The 19,938-nt window shown below is 38.2% G+C and overlaps 1 protein-coding gene across 2 annotated transcripts in view; it reads left to right on the forward strand.

Moving 5' to 3' along the window:
- LOC136847336 (uncharacterized) overlaps positions 1-18,724 on the forward strand; it is a 29,212-nt gene extending 10,488 nt beyond the window's left edge. The window contains exons 2-4 of one of the 2 annotated variants that reach the window (XM_067118915.1): positions 9,545-9,655; positions 10,967-11,102; positions 15,450-18,724. In XM_067118915.1, the coding sequence (XP_066975016.1) occupies positions 9,545-9,655; positions 10,967-11,102; positions 15,450-15,577 (375 nt within the window). In that variant the 3' untranslated portion in view covers positions 15,578-18,724. Of the gene's footprint in view, positions 1-9,544; positions 9,656-10,966; positions 11,103-15,377 lie in introns of both variants that reach the window. The other variant, XM_067118916.1, reaches the window with a different exon arrangement.
- The last annotated feature ends 1,214 nt before the right edge of the window (positions 18,725-19,938 follow it).

Genomic DNA, 19,938 nt, shown 5'->3' on the forward strand with positions numbered 1-19,938 from the left:
AACAACATCAAACTGCTCAGTCTAGACGTCGATTCATTATTTACTAAAGTCCTGATTGCCGACGTGTTGTTTTTCTTAGAGAGGAAGTTACAACCATATGAAGACCATTTTCCTCTTGGCATAGATAAAACTTTAAAACTTATCAACCTCTGTGTAACTAACAACGTGTTTTCTTTCAATGGTAATTTTTACAAACAAAAATTTGGCTGTAGCATGGGAAGTCCCCTATCACCCCTTCTAGCAAACTTGTACATGGAATATTTCGAAACAGAACTTTGTCGTCTATCAAACCCCATAACATGATCTGGCTTAGATACGTAGATGATATCTTTACTTTCTGGGACAATAGCTGGGGGGACTTTAAGGAATTTTTTAATAGGCTAAATTCGCTAGTTCCGACCATAAAATTTAAAACAGAATGGGAAAAGGACGGAAAACTGCCGTTCCTAGATGTACTGATCATAAGAAAACAGAACAGGTATGCATTTACAGTATATAGAAAACCCACCTTCGCTGTCTCCTACATTCATTTCTTAAGCTACCACGACGTCTCCGTAAAAATCATGGTAGGGTGCAACCTATTCCTCAGAGGACTTAGGATATGTTCAAATGAGTACCTGGATCAAGAATTTAACACGATCCGCCAACACCTAACGCAACTGCTCTATCCACCACACATTATCGAGAGGGCTATTAATAAAGCAAATAAAATATACTACAGAGGTCCCACTCACAACAGACAAATAGATTTCAACAACAAAATAAAGCTTCCATACGATGAAAACATCCAAAAGGCCACCGAGCAACTCAGTTCTGATAATCCTTTCATTTTCCATTATCCCAAATCCATCGGGAGTTCGCTCGTTAACGTATACTTAAATAACAAAAGGGAAGAAGCCGGAGTTTACAAGATACCGTGTAGTAATTGTCATGACATTTATGTAGGCGAGACAGGTAGATCGCTCGCAAAGAATAACAGAGCACAAAAGATCAGTACGTTACGCTTCGGAGAGTTCGGGAATTTTCCTACATATTAGAAATACAGGGCATGTCATTAACTGGAGTGGCGGAGTTGGTTTTCAAGAGTAGCTGTCCGTACAAAAGAAAGATGCTGGAATCTGCTATCATCAATCAAACCAACAATATGAACCTGTCAGGAGGACATTGAAATCGGACGCCATTGACACCTTAATCCTCGCACCTTTTTGAAGAAGATGACCCAAGAAACGCGACCGCCAGATCCATCGCCAAACGGGAGCTAATGAGGCCAAAAACCACTAGGGAATTTGGTCAATCTCCTCCTTCTTAAGAAACGCCACCTCCTTAACATCGGAGGCCTAAGGCCACACCTTCATGTTTTTGTATATATACCATTGTAACTTTCCACCTGTCCATATTCTACTAGTGAACAGGGCACAGAAACAAGTGCCTGAAATATATGGTTTCAACGTTTAAATAGTGTTTTATGGGCCTTCTTATTTTCATATTACACTGTAGTATTACAGGAAAAGACATTCATATATATATATATATATATATATGTCTTTAATACACACCTTTCATTCTCCAGTGCACTACAGCTTGAAGTCCACCTCAACTCCACCCCCCAACCACCAACCTCCCCCCACCCCTTCCCTTCCCCACCACCCCACAAAAAGTGGGGGAAAAGATAGATTTTCTATCTATACAGCTATATCGATTTATTTTCCCCGGGACGGTTTAATATTTTTTTTTTTTTACTTTTTTTTCTTTTAACCCTTTGCCTAAAGATGGCCTGTGTGACCAGGACCAGATTTTGGGGCAAAATGGAGCTATGTGTCAGGGTCACCATTTTGGTTATTTTCCTGTACACGAGTCAAGGAAAAGATATTATTGCTGAGTCCTGTATACCAGATCTTGGCCTTGGGATCAGCGAGAGAGAGAGAGAGAGAGAGAGAGAGAGAGAGAGAGAGAGAGAGAGAGAGAGAGAGAGAGAGGGTTCAGAGAGAGAGAGAGGGTAAGGGGATTTTGAGAAGACGGGGTGAGTGGGGACAGGGCCAGTGATGTGACCTCTTCCTAGGTCCTAGGTCAGGGTCAAGTTGAAGATCAGGCAAAAAAAAAAGGGGTGGGGTATCGAGTAGCCATTTCTTCCTTCTAATTTTCCCTTACCTTTTACTTCCTTGCAAATGGTCGTATTTCTCTCGTTGTCTTTCATTGCTTATTAACAGGGGAAGCGTTATGAGTCTTAGATGCTGCCGACTGGTTCGAAGCTACTTTTTATTTTTTCCCCGTGAGGGGGTAGTGCTGTCAGTGCACCTCACGCGGTCCACTGTAGGGATTACTTAAGGGTCTTTGCAACGTCCCTTCGTCCCCTAGCTGCATCCCCTTTCATGCCTTTTACTGTACCTCCATTCATATTCTCTCTCTTCCATCTTGCTGTCCACCCTCTCGTAACAATTATTTCATAGTGCAACTGCTTTGAGGTTTTCCTCCTGTTACACCTTTTAAACCTTTTTACTGTCAGTTTCCGTTTCAGCGCTGAATGACCTTATAGGTCACAGGTCTTGGCCTTTGGCCTAAATTCTATATTCCATTCTATATTCCATTCCGAAGCTACTTTTAATTTTGATATCTACTTCATCGTCCCTTTTTGTGAAGGAAAGCTGGTAATTTATAGATTTTATAAGAATCAAAAGTGTGCACCTCTCCTACACAACAGATAAATAAATAAATAATTTAATAGGTAAATAAATAAATAAACAGAATAAAAATTAAAAGTAAAATTAATAAAAGAGAGTTATACTGATTGCTACGAATACTGTTATGGTTCCATCGAACATTGGTGACTATGGTATGCTGGCAACTTCGGCCGTATAACGAGGCTTCCTCCTCTCCTCCACCCTCGCGCGACTTGGAATATCATCTCTCTCTCTCTCTCTCTCTCTCTCTCTCTCTCTCTCTCTCTCTCTCTGTGTGTGTATGTGTGTGTGTGAATCAAACTTTCTAATGAGCAATTCCTTCCTTAATTGTTCTCGTATAAAAAACTGCATTGAGTTGATTACCCTGCAAAACTCGGTAGGCCTACTTCGTGACAACTCAGACCCTTAAAAGTAATATAATAAAGAAAGTGAAATAATGATTAAGAGTTTGAAAGTGACTGTCGATTCCTCCCGGGCTGATAATCACGTGTTGTACTCTACACTGTCCTAAGCATCTTGGAATTTGGAAAATGATGAGGACCGTACGGTATGGTAACAGATTACGCTGACGAGTACCTCTCTCAGCTTTTATCTCTCTCTCTCTCTCTCTCTCTCTCTCTCTCTCTCTCTCTCTCTGGTGATCGTACGTTTCAGCACTTAATGTCACGTACGTGTTAATACTTTGGATTCATTCGTTATGGGGAAAGTCTCTCTCTCTCTCTCTCTCTCTCTCTCTCTCTCTCTCTCTCTCGATCAGCCGATTTACAGGTCTCTCGCCTTTTCATCTCTCCCTCTCTCTCTCTCTCTCTCTCTCTCTCTCTCTCTCTCTCTCTCTCTCTCTCTCTCTCTCTCTGGTGATCGTACGTTTCAGCACTTAATGTCACGTACGTGTTAATACTTTGGATTCATTCGTTATGGGGAAAGTTTCATCTCTCTCTCTCTCTCTCTCTCTCTCTCTCTCTCTCTCTCTCTCTCTCTCTCTCTCTCTCGTACTTTCTCGATCAGCCGATTTACAGGTCTCTCGCCTTTTCATCTTTCTTGCTTATCTCTTCTCTCTCTCTCTCTCTCTCTCTCTCTCTCTCTCTCTCTCTCTCTCGTGAGCGTGCGTTTCAGCACTTAATGTCACGTACGGGTTAACACTTTGGATTCATTCGTTATGGGGAAAGTCTCTCTCTCTCTCTCTCTCTCTCTCTCTCTCTCTCTCTCTCTCTCTCTCTCTCTCTCTCACCTTTACCTGGCATCGACGGCTGATGAAGTAATTTAAAATGTAAATAACACATTAACTGACGTGCCTTTGAGGCTTTGACACGGAATAGCAAATTTGACCAAATCATTTGTAAAAAAAGTTTTGCAAAATCAGTGCGCATAATTTTAATGGTGAATTATATTTTTTAGTGATATTGGTACAAGCACCAGGAAACACGGTATTAGTTACTTATAGTAGTTGTAGTAGTACCCTACTAGCCTAGAGTAGTCAGTAGCAGTGAAGAATAGTAGCTAAGAACTGTAGTTAGCTGCAGTCAGCAATGGTAATAATATCATGAGTAATAACATTCGGACACTGATTTGGTAATGACATACCACTGGAATTCTGATAATAGCAGTAATAGTATGCTACTAGGATTGCAAACCTATAACTGTGTTATTCGGTCAAAGAATTAAACCACCATGTGGCAGAATGAACTGTAACAAAATACTGATATCATTAAATTTATTATGTTCAGAGCCGCTTTCAAAGCCGAACAGAATCCCCAGAGACCCAGAGTCTGGCTAATAGGAGTTGAAGAGACGTCCATCTTCATAAAACCCCTTCTCTAGATCCCTTTAGGCGGTAAAACTTATGCAAAGTATCAGGAAAACAACCCTTACTTGCGTTGCCAAACGGTAGTGATGCGTATAGGCCACTGGGTATGATGGCTGACCTCAGCGCCTGGAGGATAAGCAGAATTGTCTCCCGGTATCTGACCGCATCTGATAACCAGCTTGTTGTTGGTTAATGTTGTCAGTGGTGTTAAAAATAGGATAGCAGGTCTATTTCTGAAAGCTTTTGATTTTATAGTTACTGCTGTGTGTGGTGTTTTAGTATACATGGAGAGAGAGAGAGAGAGAGAGAGAGAGAGAGAGAGAGAGAGAGAGAGAGAGAGAGATTCTAGTGTACTAGAAATTATTATTATTCAGAAGATGAACCCCATTCCTATGGAACAAGCCCACCACAGGGGCCATTGACTTGAAATTCAAGTTTCCAAGGAATGTGGTGTTCGTTTGAAAGAAGTAATAGAAGGTAATAGGAAATACAGAAGGAATATATCAGTCAATATAAAAGAGAGAAAAAAAATAAATTAACAAATTGATAAAGAATCAGATGAGAATGTTTTAGGGCAGCAACGCGTTGCATCTTCGCTTGAACTGATGAGGTTCCGATTGCACAACATCCTCTCAAAAGCTATTTATAGGACCCATTAATTTGCTGAGGTCACACGAACGAACCAGTGTCAGTCTCGACCTTCATCTTCCCACCAGTGCCCCACAGACGTCTTGAGACCATTCACAACCCAATCAGTTCGAAAAGCCTGTCGTATTACCTTCACAATTCACGAATCTATTGAACGCCAGGAAATATCGATTGCTTTATCTCAGAACGAACTCGAGCAGCGGCACCTGGAGTATGGAAATGCCTTCATTTCTTTTGGCTTCAAAGAAGAGTCATAAGAAACTTAGTATTTCTGCTGGAAACTGAATGAACAGACCCAGGAACTCTTGGACAATGGGCTCCTAAGCCAATATGAAAAGCCGGGGAGAGAGAGAGAGAGAGAGAGAGAGAGAGAGAGAGGAAGGGAATGGGGATATCTGCAGGGGTACCTGTATTGTGAGAGGAATTTGCCTGAGCTCGCAATGATTTGGGGAAAAACCATGAACTCCATTACCTGACTATATTTAGCTTTGCATGGAGAGGGAGGCACTGGTGCCCAGGGGAGCCATCTTGGATTTGGAGGAAGTGTATGTACCGAGATCTATAAACTGTCATTGACGTGTCAATAGGGCCAGTTTAATAGACTGAATGAAGGCTAATATGAGGATCTACAAATATGTGGCGTGGATTACGGTGATTATGGTGAGAGAGGTATAAGAAATTAGGAAATAGGAACAGTGGTAGCATTCTCGACTAGCAGCCAAGAAACCCACGTTAAATCTGCAGGGCCGGGCGAGGAAACACCGAGTGGGCCTCTACGAGGTAATCAGAGGTAATCATCACTTCCAAACACGTCCTGAGCTCGCTCACAAGATTTTGCATCGTAAATCTTGAGAAACTGGGAAAAATTATTTCAAGAAAAATAAAATCAAAAGAGAAATGCAAATATCTGTAAACCTAAGTTAAGGTAGACACATAGAACGTGCTTAAAGTTGAAGAAACAGTATTAAGAAGACGGAGAAGAAGAAGAAAAGGCAGGAAAAACGAAAGGTGTCAGTGGCCAGACGTGACATCTCCACTAAGACACCAAGAAGATGAAGAAACGATATTCTAAACACCGACATTTTTCTGTCTCGCTGTTAATGACTTCGGAGGAATGCGATACAAAGAGCCGACGTAATTCAAACATTGCAAAGGGGGATGCTTGCGAAGTCGGTCGCGCATGCGCCGGAGGGTGCAAAGAACTTAATTACGAAGTGGAGGAAAGGTTAAGCGTGGATGAATGCGACACTTGTCAAGATTTGATCCTTCGTGTGATGTATAGAAGATTAGGGAACGTTAAATGTATGTGTTTTTGTTGTTGTATGAGTGTATGCATACGTTGTCACATGTATGCATACAGTATGTTCGTGTTTCGATTGTATTTTCAAATTCTTTCACTGAAATATATTTTGCTATATTTTATTTTTTTTACGATAATACATTGCCCTGGAAATCTATAATGAATGTTCAATTTCTGTCAGATTTACCAATTTCTTCACGAAACTCGACACCCAATTTAATTTTCTTAACCAATTTCAGCACCTTGTTTCATCAACAATTCCAGTACCCAGTTTCTTCACAAATTCCGGCACCCGATTTCTATTCCATCACCAATTTCACCTCCTATTCCAGTACCAAATTTCGTCAAAAACTCCACGCCGAGTTTCACTAATAGTTCCATCACCCAATTTCAGTATTATCACCAATTCTAGCATCCGATTTCATCACTAATGCCAGTGCTCGATTTCATCATTAATGCCAGAGCCCAATTTCAGCACCCAATTTCAATATTATCTCCAGTTTCAGCACCCAATGTCATCATCAATTCCAGAACCCAGTTTCCATTTTATCACCAGTTCCAGAACGTAATTTCTTCAACAATTCTAGTATGAAATTTCCTTACTAATTAAAGCTCCCAATATCAATTTCATTACTTATTCCAGCGCTGAATTTCATCGCTAATTCCAGCACCCAGTTTCGTCACCAATTCCAGCTCCCAGTTTCAATTTCATCACCAATTCGAACATCCAGTTTCATCACCAATTACAGCGCCTAATTCCATTACCAATTCCAGCGCCAAAATTCAGTTTCATCACCAATTTCAGCACCCAATTTCATCACCAATTCCAACACCCAATTTTATCACAAATTCCAGTGCCCAGTATTATGACCAATTTCAGCACCCAATTTCATCACCAATTCCAACAGCCAATTTTATCACCAATTCCAGTGCCCAGTTTCATTACCAATTTCAGCACCCAATTTCATCACCAGTTCCAACACCCAATTTTATCGCCAATACTAGTGCCCAATTTTATCATCAATTTCAGCACCTAATTTCATCACCAATTCCAACACCCAATTTTATCACCAATTCCAGTGCCCAATTTCATCAGTCTCCCCATTCGGGCTACCTAATTTCAAATCGTCTGTACGTGTCTCTTAAGAGTATAGGTCGACAACAGAGGCAACCTGGTAGCCTTGTCTAGCCCAGGCCGGAAGAGAGGAAGAATATGGAAGAGGAAATACGAAAGGCGTCTATGACCTTTCATTCTGTAACGCCAGTTACCTAGAATATTCAGTTGTTACTCTCTAATTATCAATACAAGGGGGTTTAGCGTAGTATAATATTGTTATTCGAAGAGAGAGAGAGAGAGAGAGAGAGAGAGAGAGAGAGAGAGAGAGAGAGAGAGAGAGAGAGAGAGAGAGAATAAAACCTCCACCCTAGAATGCTTCTATGCATAAGAGAGAGAGAGAGAGATAAAAGAGAGAGAGCGAGAGAGGGAAAATGTAACTATAGAATGCTTCTGTGCAAGAGAGAGAGAGAGAATGCTTCTGTGCATAAGAGAGAGAGAGAGAGAGAGATAAAAAGAGAGAGAGCGAGAGAGGGAAAAAGTAACTATAGAATGCTTCTGTGCAAGAGAGAGAGAGAGAGAGAGAGAGAGAGAGAGAGAGAGAGAGAGAAACTTCTCCCCTAGAATGCTTCTATGCATATGAGAGAGAGCGAGAGACTTCTACCTTAGATTGCTTCTATTCATAAGTCATAAAATTTTTAAAAACTAAAAAAGAAGAGAGAGAGAGAGAGAGAGAGAGAGAGAGAGAGAGAGAGAGAGAGAGTCCCCCAATCTCAGTCTGAAATCTGTACCTTATTGGAGAACCAAAACTCCATTAATTTATTTCTTAAAAAATGAAATCGTCTGTTTTCCTCTTCTTAGAAATTAGAAATATCTTTTGATTCGATTAAAATAAAATATTCTTTTTCTCTCCTTTGTAGGATATGACATCCTTAATTGGGAACAATGCTACGGCGACTCCCTTCAGAGAATTAGGCATCTACATTCTTTGAGCGTCATTCCCAAAAAAATGGTGTTTTTCTCTTCTCTCTCTCTCTCTCTCTCTCTCTCTCTCTCTCTCTCTCTTGGAATCAGACTAATTTGATGACCTGTGAGGTTAATCAAAGCAATTCCTAGGAATGGCTAGGAACAGAATAGGCATATCATTCTTTCATATTCTCCCATCCGTTCTTTACCCTTCCAAGAACAGACCAGAAGGCATTGTTCATCACCAGGGCGTCATTACTACTTTCTCTCATCACAAGAAAGCTGGTGCAATTTCACTCATCACTAGCAACGAGTTTGAAAAAAAGATGAGGTAAATTTTATAGAAAATGTTTACGCCAGAACTTAGACACGGAAGGAACGAGGCAACGCTATGAGACTTAGCCTGACTTCATCTAAACCTTAACCTAACTTAACCTAGAACTTGAGTATAAAAAATGTTGTCACATGAAAAACCTCCTTCAACAGAATTACCATTGCAACGTGCAAATATTAAAGATTTAATTCATTTATCAACATTCACTCTGGTAGCCACATTCATACGTGCCTTCCAAATGGGAACATTCATTAGCGATTCCGAAATATCAAATGTTTTATCAACTTGAAAGAGTTGTTGACATTCATGAGGGGTAACAGGCGTATACCTTTATATATTCATTAGGCACGTGACCCCTAACATGCATGCGTACGTAATTCAATTCATTTTGATTTATTACCCCTCGAAACTCCAGCTGATTTATATTTCATTCCAGAAATAAACAAAAGATAAAAAATTTAAGGAAAATGTGAGCTGACTGAACAGGGAGTTTCACGTCAAAACGGGTTGATTACATAAGCCTCAAGTAGACTCATTATTCGTGTTTTCCTTGCGATCTGAACCGTTCACATCAGGCCTGGAGTAAGTGATCCACGATTAACACGAAAAGAGGGGGCGGTTTCGTATTGATTGATGCGTTGCTATCAAACGCCACTTGGCATTTTTACTCCCTTTTTTATTTGGATCCAGTTAATAATCCCCCCCCCTTTTTTTTTTTTTTTTTTTTTTTTTTTTAATAATCCATCTACCTCTTTCCAAGATGTCGGCCTTGCGTGATAGTGTCATCTTGGCGATACTGTTGGCAGTCCTGACGTGCCAGCCTGCCTCTTCGAAACCTCAACTACGTCATCAGAGGCAGGCCAAATTCCAGGTGAGTTTGTGATCTCTGTCTCAGACTTTCTCCCAGTGTTTTCCGTCACATTTTAGTCGTTAAATTCGTCAAGTGCATGATTATGACCGCCTTCAAAATATAAATGTATTTTTTTCTGGAGTCTGTCTTTGAATTCCCCAGGACTGTCTGTATGAAAACTCTGTCTTTTAATTCCCCTAGGCCCGTCTGTACAAAAACAGTCTTTAAATTCACCCAGGGCTATCTGTACGAAAACCCTGTCATTTAATTTCCCAGGGCTGTTTATAATGAAACTCTGTCATTTAATTCCACAGGGCTTTATGTATGAAAATTATCTTTCGATTCCCCAGGGCTGTCTGTACGAAACTGTTATTTAATCCCCCAGGGCTGTCTGTAAGAAAACTGCCTGTTAATTCCCCAGGACTTTCTGTTAGAAAAGTATCTTCCAATTCCACAGGGTTGTCTGTACGAAAACTCTCTCTTTTAATTTCCCAAGACTGTCTGTGAGAAAACTGTCATTTAATTTCTTAGGACTGCGTGTAAGAAAAATGTCTTTTAATCCCCCAGGGCTGTCTGTAGGGAAAAGTATCTTCCAGTTCCCAAGGGCTGTCTGTACGAAAAGTATCTTAATTCCCCCGGGGTGTCTGTACGAAAACTCTGCCTTTTAATTCCTCAGGGCTGCCTGTAAGGAAACTCTGACTTTTAATTCCCCACGGCTGTCTATAAGAAAACTCTGTCTTTTAATTTCCCAGGGCTGTCTGTAAGAAAACTCTTTCTTCTAATTCCCCAGGGCTGTCCGTACGAAAGTATCTTAATTCCCCAGGGCTTTCTGTAGGAAAACTCTGTCTTTTAATTCCCAGGGACTGTGTGTAAGAAAACTCTGTATTTTGATTTCCCAGGGCTGTCTGTACGAAAAGTATCTTATAATTCCCCACGACTGTCTATGAGAAAACTGTCATTTAATTTTCTAGGGCCGTTTATAAGAAAACTTTCTTTTAATTCCCCAGGGCTGTCTGTACGAAAACCTGTCTTTTAATCCCCCAGGGCTGTCTGTACGAAAACAGTCTTTTAATTCCCCATGGCTGTCAGTGAGAAAACTGTCATTTAATTTCTTAGGGCCGTTTGTACGAAAATAGTCTTTTAATTCCCAAGGGCTGTCTGTGAGAAAACTGTCATTTAATTCCCCAGGGCTGTCTGTGAGAAAACTGTCATTTAATTTCTTAGGACCGTCTATAAGAAAACTGTCTTTTAATCCCCCAGGGCTGTCTGTACAAAAACTGCCTTTTAATCCCCCAGGGCTGTCTGTACAAAAACTGTCTTTTAATCCCCCAGGGCTGTCTGTACGAACAGGTCAAAACGCACAACGTCAGATTCTGCAAACTGGGTGACGAGGACCCTGACATCGACAAAGTCCTGAAGAGCATCCCCATCAAGTCCCTGTGTCCCGAAGACAAGGCCTACGTGAAGAGTGAGTGTCCTTCGTCGTAACGGCGTCCTTTTGTCTTGGGCGAAATGTCTAATGTCTCTGTTACTGAGGAACTGCGTCGTATCAACAAAATTTACTCTCAATCTTTCTTGCTTTTTTATATTTCTTTATAATACTCGAGTCATTTTGTCTTTTGCTGTATATTAATATTTTTATCAACAATAACCACTGATATCTGTGTATATATATATATATATATATATATATATATATATATATATATATATATATATATATATATATATATATATTTATTTATATATATATATATATATATATATATATATATATATTATATATATATACCTGTATATATATATATATTATATATATATATATATATATATATTATATATATATATATATATATATATATATATATATATTATATATATATATATATATTTATGTATATACATATACATATATATATGTATATATAAATATATATAATATAATACATATATATTTATATCACACATTACCACAGGTGAAAAATAAGAAACGGGTGTAGGTCCTGACCGGTTTCGACTTTATTTCCAAGCCATTGACGAAGGACTGATACAGAGTGTGAGAAGTCACAAATATATATACTACAAGAACAGTACTGACGAACATACACAACCGTTAGAGTCCATATCCCCACTCAGGCCGGTGTCGAGGTAGGAGTGGCCTTTAAAACTCATATGGCTAAAAATCACAATAGACTCTCAGGGGACATTGCTGATAAACAGACCATACCCCACCTCAGATCCACACCTGACAGGTGTCATGGAGGCGGAGTTTGGAAACTCATTAACATTACTACCCTCGTACTGTGTTTACAAATATGATGATCCTATTTTCATACATCTCTACTGCCTACCTTAAAGTTTAAACAATTTACAAATTTCTTTTGATATTAAAGGATCAAGTTTATACATCCCTTGACTGATATTCATATTATGGTTGTAACTTTCTTTTATAAAGCTAGATTCAATGATGTTCCTTTCCAGTGCATTATTAGAATATACAATCCTTTTGCCCCTTCCCAGTTGATAGCATGATTGTTCTCACTAACATGTACAAATATACCACTGTTCCCTTGTGCATATCTCACACATTTCTTATGTTGTTCAATTCTTTTTCCAGTGCTTTCCCTGGTTTGGCCAATATAAAAGTTGTCACAAGACTTACACGGAATTTTATATACACACCCTTTAGTATTGTCTGGGGAGTTCTTGACAAGTACATTTTTCATTGTTGTACTTATCAAGAACTCCCCAGACAATACTAAAGGGTGTGTATATAAAATTCCGTGTAAGTCTTGTGACAACTTTTATATTGGCCAAACCGGGAAAGCACTGGAAAAAGAATTGAACAACATAAGAAATGTGTGAGATATGCACAAGGGAACAGTGGTATATTTTGTACATGTTAGTGAGAACAATCATGCTATCAACTGGGAAGGGGCAAAAGGATTGTATATTCTAATAATGCACTGGAAAGGAACATCATTGAATCTAGCTTTATAAAAGAAAGTTACAACCATAATATGAATATCAGTCAATGGGATGTATAAACTTGATCCTTTAATATCAAAAGAAATTTGTAAATTGTTTAAACTTTAAGGTAGGCAGTAGAGATGTATGAAAATAGGATCATCATATTTGTAAACACAGTACGAGGGTAGTAATGTTAATGAGTTTCAAACCTGCCTCCATGACACCTGTCAGGTGTGGATCTGAGGTGGGGTATGGTCTGTTTATCAGCAATGTCCCCTGAGAGTCTATTGTGATTTTTAGCCAAATGAGTTTTAAAGGCCACTCCTACCTCGACACCGGCCTGAGTGGGGATATGGACTCTAACGGTTGTGTATGTTCGTCAGTACTGTTCTTGTAGTATATATATTTGTGACTTCTCACACTCTGTATCAGTCCTTCGTCAATGGCTTGAAATAAAGTCGAAACCGGTCAGACCTACACCCTGCTTCTTATTTTTCACCTGTGGTAATGTGTGATAAATGAATCACGTACAAAAGTGATAATAATCATATATTTATATATATATATATATATATATATATATATATATATATATATATATATATATATATATATATTTATATATACATATATATAAATATATCTGTGTGTGTCAGTTGTTATTGATAACAGCATTAATATACAGAGATATGTTTTTGTTATACAGTAATTCAATTTAACCCTCTATGTATCCTCAGAATACAAAAAATAGTATTAAGCTTTAATGATCATCTTTTCTTCCTAGCTCACATTTCCAAATACTGGAATATAGTCAGGTAAGGTTCAGACATACCCTCTCTCTCTCTCTCTCTCTCTCTCTCTCTCTCTCTCTCTCTCTCTCTCTCTCTCTCTCTCTCTCGTATACGCTGCCCACAAATCGCTTCCATAAGAGATCGTTTGGACAAAACATTACTCAGTATTTTTTTACATCCAGAATCGTTTGCCATGACCTGCCATGATTCGTTGCCGAATTTTGATGGAAAAGGCCACGTAAACATCGGCTTATCTCCTGGGATTAGCCCCAGGGCCAGAATGTCAAAACAGACAGACACATGCACACACACACGCACAAATGAACACACACACACACGCACACGCACACGAGTCGATGCCAAAAAAATCTTTTATCCTGATTTCATTATTTGTAGGTTACATTATTTCCTCTCCTTTATTTCCGTTTATTGGTTCAGTTTTTCCCTTCCCTGCCATTTGTTTGTCATTGTGTGTAGCATATTTCTCCAGGGTCCAATAAATAGTTTTGGGAAGTCTTAAAAACATGCTATGAGATTCCCCGTAACTTTCTCTCTTGTGGGGAAGAAATTCACAATGGTGTCAGTGTAAATATGTATATTAAAAATATGCATAACACGAGAGCTTCGGAGAACGTGCTCGACTCTTCTCAATCTGACCAAAACAGTAAAGTTAGAATGCAGCTTCTCTTGCACTGAAAGGGGCTTATGTAGTCTTATTTCGAGCATTGTTAATATGTTTGTAGGGTCTACATTCCATTAGCCCCTTGCTAAAGCAAACTAAAGGATCCCCCAGTCTTACAGATAAGTTTGGTCCCGAAACAGGTTTTATGCGTAATTTTTAATTGATTTCTCGTAAGGTGTTTAACAAATATTTTCATAATATTAAGCACTCCCACTGATACGTTGTGGTGATTATCAACTTGAGAGTCAGTCCTTTACATCACTCTTGACTTTTGACGTCTAAAAACCAGCTTTCTTATTGGCCAAGTGATTACATTCTATTCACAGATTCTCCCGTGTCACTTGCTAAGATCAGTCCCAGGTACCTTCAGTTTCAGGCAACATCAATTCTAGACTTTATTTTCAATTTATAATCTTTTCAAAGTAACATTCTTCCCGCTAATCAAGACAGTTATTGATAAAACACCAAAATCAAGTAAGTTTCAATCTGTTATTGATGCCAACGAAAAACCAGTAAAACAAAAACAGGCTAAAAAAAAAATAAACAATATTGTTTTCTGACAAATATAGTATGTTTTGCTCTATCGTGAATACCGTCGATTTTTGCACAAAGGGCCATGCCGTGGATAAAAAATAAAAGACCCCCTGTATTCAGCATCAAAAACAGTATTCTAATTAATATTGATGCTTCTGTGATAAACAGGACAGTTTCAAAAGCTGTTGGGGATGATCAGTTTATCGTCAAATCTATTTTATATATGTATATAATATATATGTGTGTGTGTGTATGTTTGTTACTGGATGAACCCTCTATGCACGAAATTTTCCGTAGGATTAGTGACTTCTTAACCACTATATAGTAGGCTCATCAGCAGTTCTTTGAAGCCCTCTACAAACTCTGCAACATTCGACTCACTTGCAATTATTCTTGTGCTTCCTGTATAATAAGGCCTTTTAAGTACCTCTTTCACTCCGTATATCTAGCACCTTATTGCCCCCCCACCCCCAGCACTTCCAAATTATGCACTCTTTTCCTCAGACCTCGTTCTTCCATTCTTACCACTTGATCAAACCATCTCAGCACATTCATCCATATTATTATTATTATTATTATTATTATTATTATTATTATTATTATTATTATTATTATTATTATTATTATTATTATATAGAATATGAACCCTATTCATAATCAATAGATGGGCAAAACTGCAAATAAATGATTAAAGCACGAGGTGCATAGATTAAGGGCTGTAATGCATTGCATCTTCGCTTGAACTCATCAGGTTCTAATTGCACAGCATTCTCAGGGAGACTGTGAATAGGCCAGCCATCTTTACGTTAAATAACTCGATCCAAATCGTCCCCAACAGACAACAGCAGAGGAAATGGTGACGACCTCAAGCACAAGGACTGCTGCTCTGCCATCTGCAGCGACGACGAGTGGAGACGGTTGCTGCTGAACCGCTTCTTGGCAGTCCTTGGTCGCCATATGCAATAGAGACTCCTCCATATTCTGCTGCTGCTGCTGCTGCTACAGGCCTTGCTTGATCTCTGTTTTTCTGTCTGTCACTTGCCAGCCTTAAAAAACTGCCTCTACGGAGCTTCTGGAATCTGCGAAGTCAAGAACTTCCTCTACAGAGCCTCTGGACTGTCTATGAATCAGGAACTGCCTCTACAGAGCCTCTGAACACTCAAACAATCAGGAGCTGCCTCTGCAGAGCCTCTGGACAAACTTTACGAGTTCAGGAGCTTCCTCCACAGAGTCTCTGGAGAAACTAAGAATTCAGGAGCTGCCTCTATAGATCCTCTGGACTCTACGAATCAGGATATTCAATGTTCTGTCCTCGTCGGTTTGGAAAGTTCCTTTTGTTTGTCTAATCATTTTCGTCTGGTCTGATACTATCTTGTAAGTCTTGAATATCATTCTTGTAGCTTTTGTAGTTGTGATTATGTAGGTGCAGGGTTGCAGTAGCGTAGAAAATAGTATTTTCCTCTAATATCATTCTGAAATTCTAGCATATTCCATTCAGGAAATGACTACAACATCGACTGTTCCGTCAGAAGGGGTACCTCGGGTAAAAATCAAACGATTTCTCGGAAAAAAGGTCAGAGTGTTGATACTGGACCTTGTGAAACTGTAGGAAAACTGTTCAAAATAGTTAGTCGTCTATCTTTTTGATTTTCAGTCATAAAGCTCTCCCGTGAATATATTTTTGAGAACATCTCTTGCTGGCGACTAAGATTGAGCGTGAGTTGTAGAATAATATTGCATTTGCATATCAAGTTGAGACCACCGGGAACGTTAAGTTTCCCAATGCCTTGCACAGAAGTAATTGAATTTTTAGAATTTCAGTATCAGTTTCATTCAAGATCACTAGAAATGTACATTTTCTCATTATAATGAGAAAATCACAATATAAACATAGAAAATGTAAACGCGAGAAGTGTTATCTAACACAGAAGTGTCAGATAGCACTTGTCAGAAGTAAGAATGTATACAAGTCGAATAAAACTTCAGGGAAATTCGGTGTTATCTGACGCTGCATTTCAGAGCTAAGAATCCCAAGAAACGAGTCAAAGACTATAAGACGAATCTCACATTCTTGAATCACGAACTGAACGCTGTCTTTCGAAATTAGCACTCTAGAGAAGAAAACTTTCCAGGTTATCGGTTAGCGTTTTAATTCTCCCATTTTAGGCCTTTGATTTATGTTCACCAAAGAAATTAACCATCACTTGAAAAGCTAATTAATCTTCACTGATTATTGAACAAAGCTTCCAGAAAATTTCGGCTGTGAAGAAGCTGTTTGCAGCGTCGCACAGCTGTGCAGCGTCAAAGTGGCGTTCTTTTTATCTCGATGTCTGACATCCATAGAGATTCTCACCCCCAAGTGATGCATATTTTTTCTCGGACTTTTGGTATTGAAAAAAGTATCCATTTTTATATATAGGCCTATATATATGTATATTTATACAGTATATATATATATATATATATATATATATATATATATATATATATATATATATATTTATATATATATATATATATATATATATATATATATATATATATATATATATATATATATATATAAATATATATATATATATATAGGCAATCCCTTTAAAGATACGGTGTTGTATAGTTACCCCTTTATCGTAGTATATTCAGTCCCTAAATACGCGCGCGTAGGCCTAATCGCTCACGGAATAGTAGCCAGTTTCGAAATAAAGGAGCTGTTAGCAGTATTTAAAAAAAAAAACTCATTTGCGTATTCATTGAAATATACGATAAATAAATCCGTACCATCTAAATTTAACAGTCCCGCTTTTAGTTGGTAGAATGTGAATTACAAGTCTATTTCTAGAACCCCATTTTGCTTTTGTATGGCGAACGCAAAAACTGATTTACCTCGCAAACCATAATTTGCGTCAGACCCCTTCAGGCAAAACCGATAAACGAACATCAAAATGTGAAAACGAACATTTACTCTGCAAAAATGAAGTCATTTTCCGCGGAGTCGAACACTGGCCGCGAGTCTCGAACTACGCGTTGCAAACATGATCAATTAGCGGCTGAAAAGATGCTGAATGAAATGGGATCGAACAATACGTGTTTTGGACGAAGTTTGCGTTTTTTTAGTGTTTCGTCTTCCTCTCGGATGGGGACCAAATGGCGCTGCTTTCTGTCGTCAGTATTCTTGTTTGTTGAAGCTACTTTACTTTTTCTTGATGTTTGTCGAGGTATATCTGTTGACAGTTTAACAAGTTAAACATACACACATACGTATAAAATATATATATATACATTCATTTACATATACATATATATACATTTATAAGTAATGTATGTATACATATGTTAATATATGTATATAATATATATATATATATATATATATATATATACATATATACACACACACACACACACCCATATCCACCTTTTTAGGATAGGCCTATCACCCTGGGGTTAGGCCTCACTCTGTTTCCCTTCTTTTTTTGTATCCATTTAGACCTACACTAGGGAAGAACAGTTATTTGCCCGTCCAGTGACCTAAGGAACTGTGACGCCACTCTTTATCTTGTATCATCCGGCTTTAGGTTAGAAAAAGGCATCGTGTTGCCACTCCCATCGCCTTCCGCATCAAATCCACTAGACAAATAATGAGCAGAGCTGTTAGGTCTGCCCCTCTCTCCCTATCTTTTTTTCTCCTACTTTGACAGGAATATCCCCTGCTCCCCTAACTGGGAAACTGGTTCACTTCTATCCCAAGGAGATTCTTTGTTATATTGAGTACTTACTTAAACAGTATTTTTTCAGTTAAAACCAATATTAAGATGAAATATTGTATCCAGCATTCAAAGGCAATTATTGTACTTAGTTATTATCTAGATAAAAGTTATGGCATTATTGTTATTCAATTTTTTTATTATAGGTAATAATCTAACAGTTTTTAAATCAGTTCGTTTTCATTCATGTTTATGAATATGTGTATTATCCAATTACCTCCATATCAAATTCCCTTCTTTTGTAAAATATATCTTTATCCAATACTTGGTTTGAAACAAACATTATCTTAATTTTTTTATGTATATTTATGCATTTAAAGCCAATAATGAATAAACAGTATCATATTGACCACATTTTGTTCAAATGTAACCTAGAGAATGAATCTGATTTCAAAGAGGCAAACAGGCAGTTACGCTTGTTTACAGACAATGAATTCGTTTTGTTTTGTTGCAAGTAATGAGTAAGATTATAAATACATTTGTCGATATTACTGGTGTCATTTAGGTTGACCTCATTTCATGAAGGCCAGGTCATTTGTTGTCAACTGCCAAACTAGGCTGTCAGTATTATGGGCAGTAACGTATAGACAAGAGGAAACAACACCTTACTTGTTCAGTTTTGGTAATGCCAGTGTTGTGGAAAGTGCTCTCGTGCTCTGTCTAAAGTCCTGGTTTGTGGAACATTCTGGAAATTCTCTGGAAGAACGTATTGTGGGTCTACGAATTAGCAAAACGACCTCGCTAAATTGATATAAGGACTCGAGGTAAATCTGTTGTTCCTGGTCAAAATCAAGACTTGTTTTATATTTCTAGATATCGCATGAATACAAAGAACCTTTGTAGTAACTGCATTTTTGGGTTATAACCAAATATTGATGTTAGCTTTCTAATTCCGTTCTGACCTACTGTAACCTAACTTGAGCCTCTTTACGCAAAGGTGAGGATGGACACCCCACCTCCATACCAGTTACTACCCAGCAAAGTGTATTCAGTTTATGGCGTAGGCCCAATGAATGCTTAGGTATTGCGTAACTTTGACTCAGAAAATGAAGAAGGCATATTTTAGAATATTTATTTTTGTACATCGGATTTCAAAGGAATATAAGAATAGTTCACAGAAATATTTGATCTCTGAAATTTCTAAAGGCAATTAATTGTTAAATTCTATTGTATTAGGCCTAATTTTTTTCACTCTAGCGGAATGGGCCTTAAGTAATCCTTAAGATTAAAAGAGGAAAAGCATAAAACTAACCCTAACCTCACAGAAAGCTGTAGACAAGCCTCGCAGAAGAGCGAAGGCTACAGGAATCCGTTAAATTATAGGCCTAAGGATGAAATGAATCTCTCTTCAGTTTTTAAGGTATCATTCGAAATATATTATTAGGTTTTATGAGACTATCCATCAGATTTTGTGTGTAATTTCAAATTCGAATACAGATACTGTATTTATAATACAAACTTTAAACAGGACAGTTCCAAAGCGGAATGTAAAGAATAGTTTGACAACCGTCATTGAACATGAACCTAAATTAGCCCATTGTTTAAACCTGAACGTTACGAAGC

This window comes from Macrobrachium rosenbergii, chromosome 16, assembly GCF_040412425.1.
Source record: "Macrobrachium rosenbergii isolate ZJJX-2024 chromosome 16, ASM4041242v1, whole genome shotgun sequence".
Lineage (NCBI taxonomy): Eukaryota > Metazoa > Arthropoda > Malacostraca > Decapoda > Palaemonidae > Macrobrachium > Macrobrachium rosenbergii.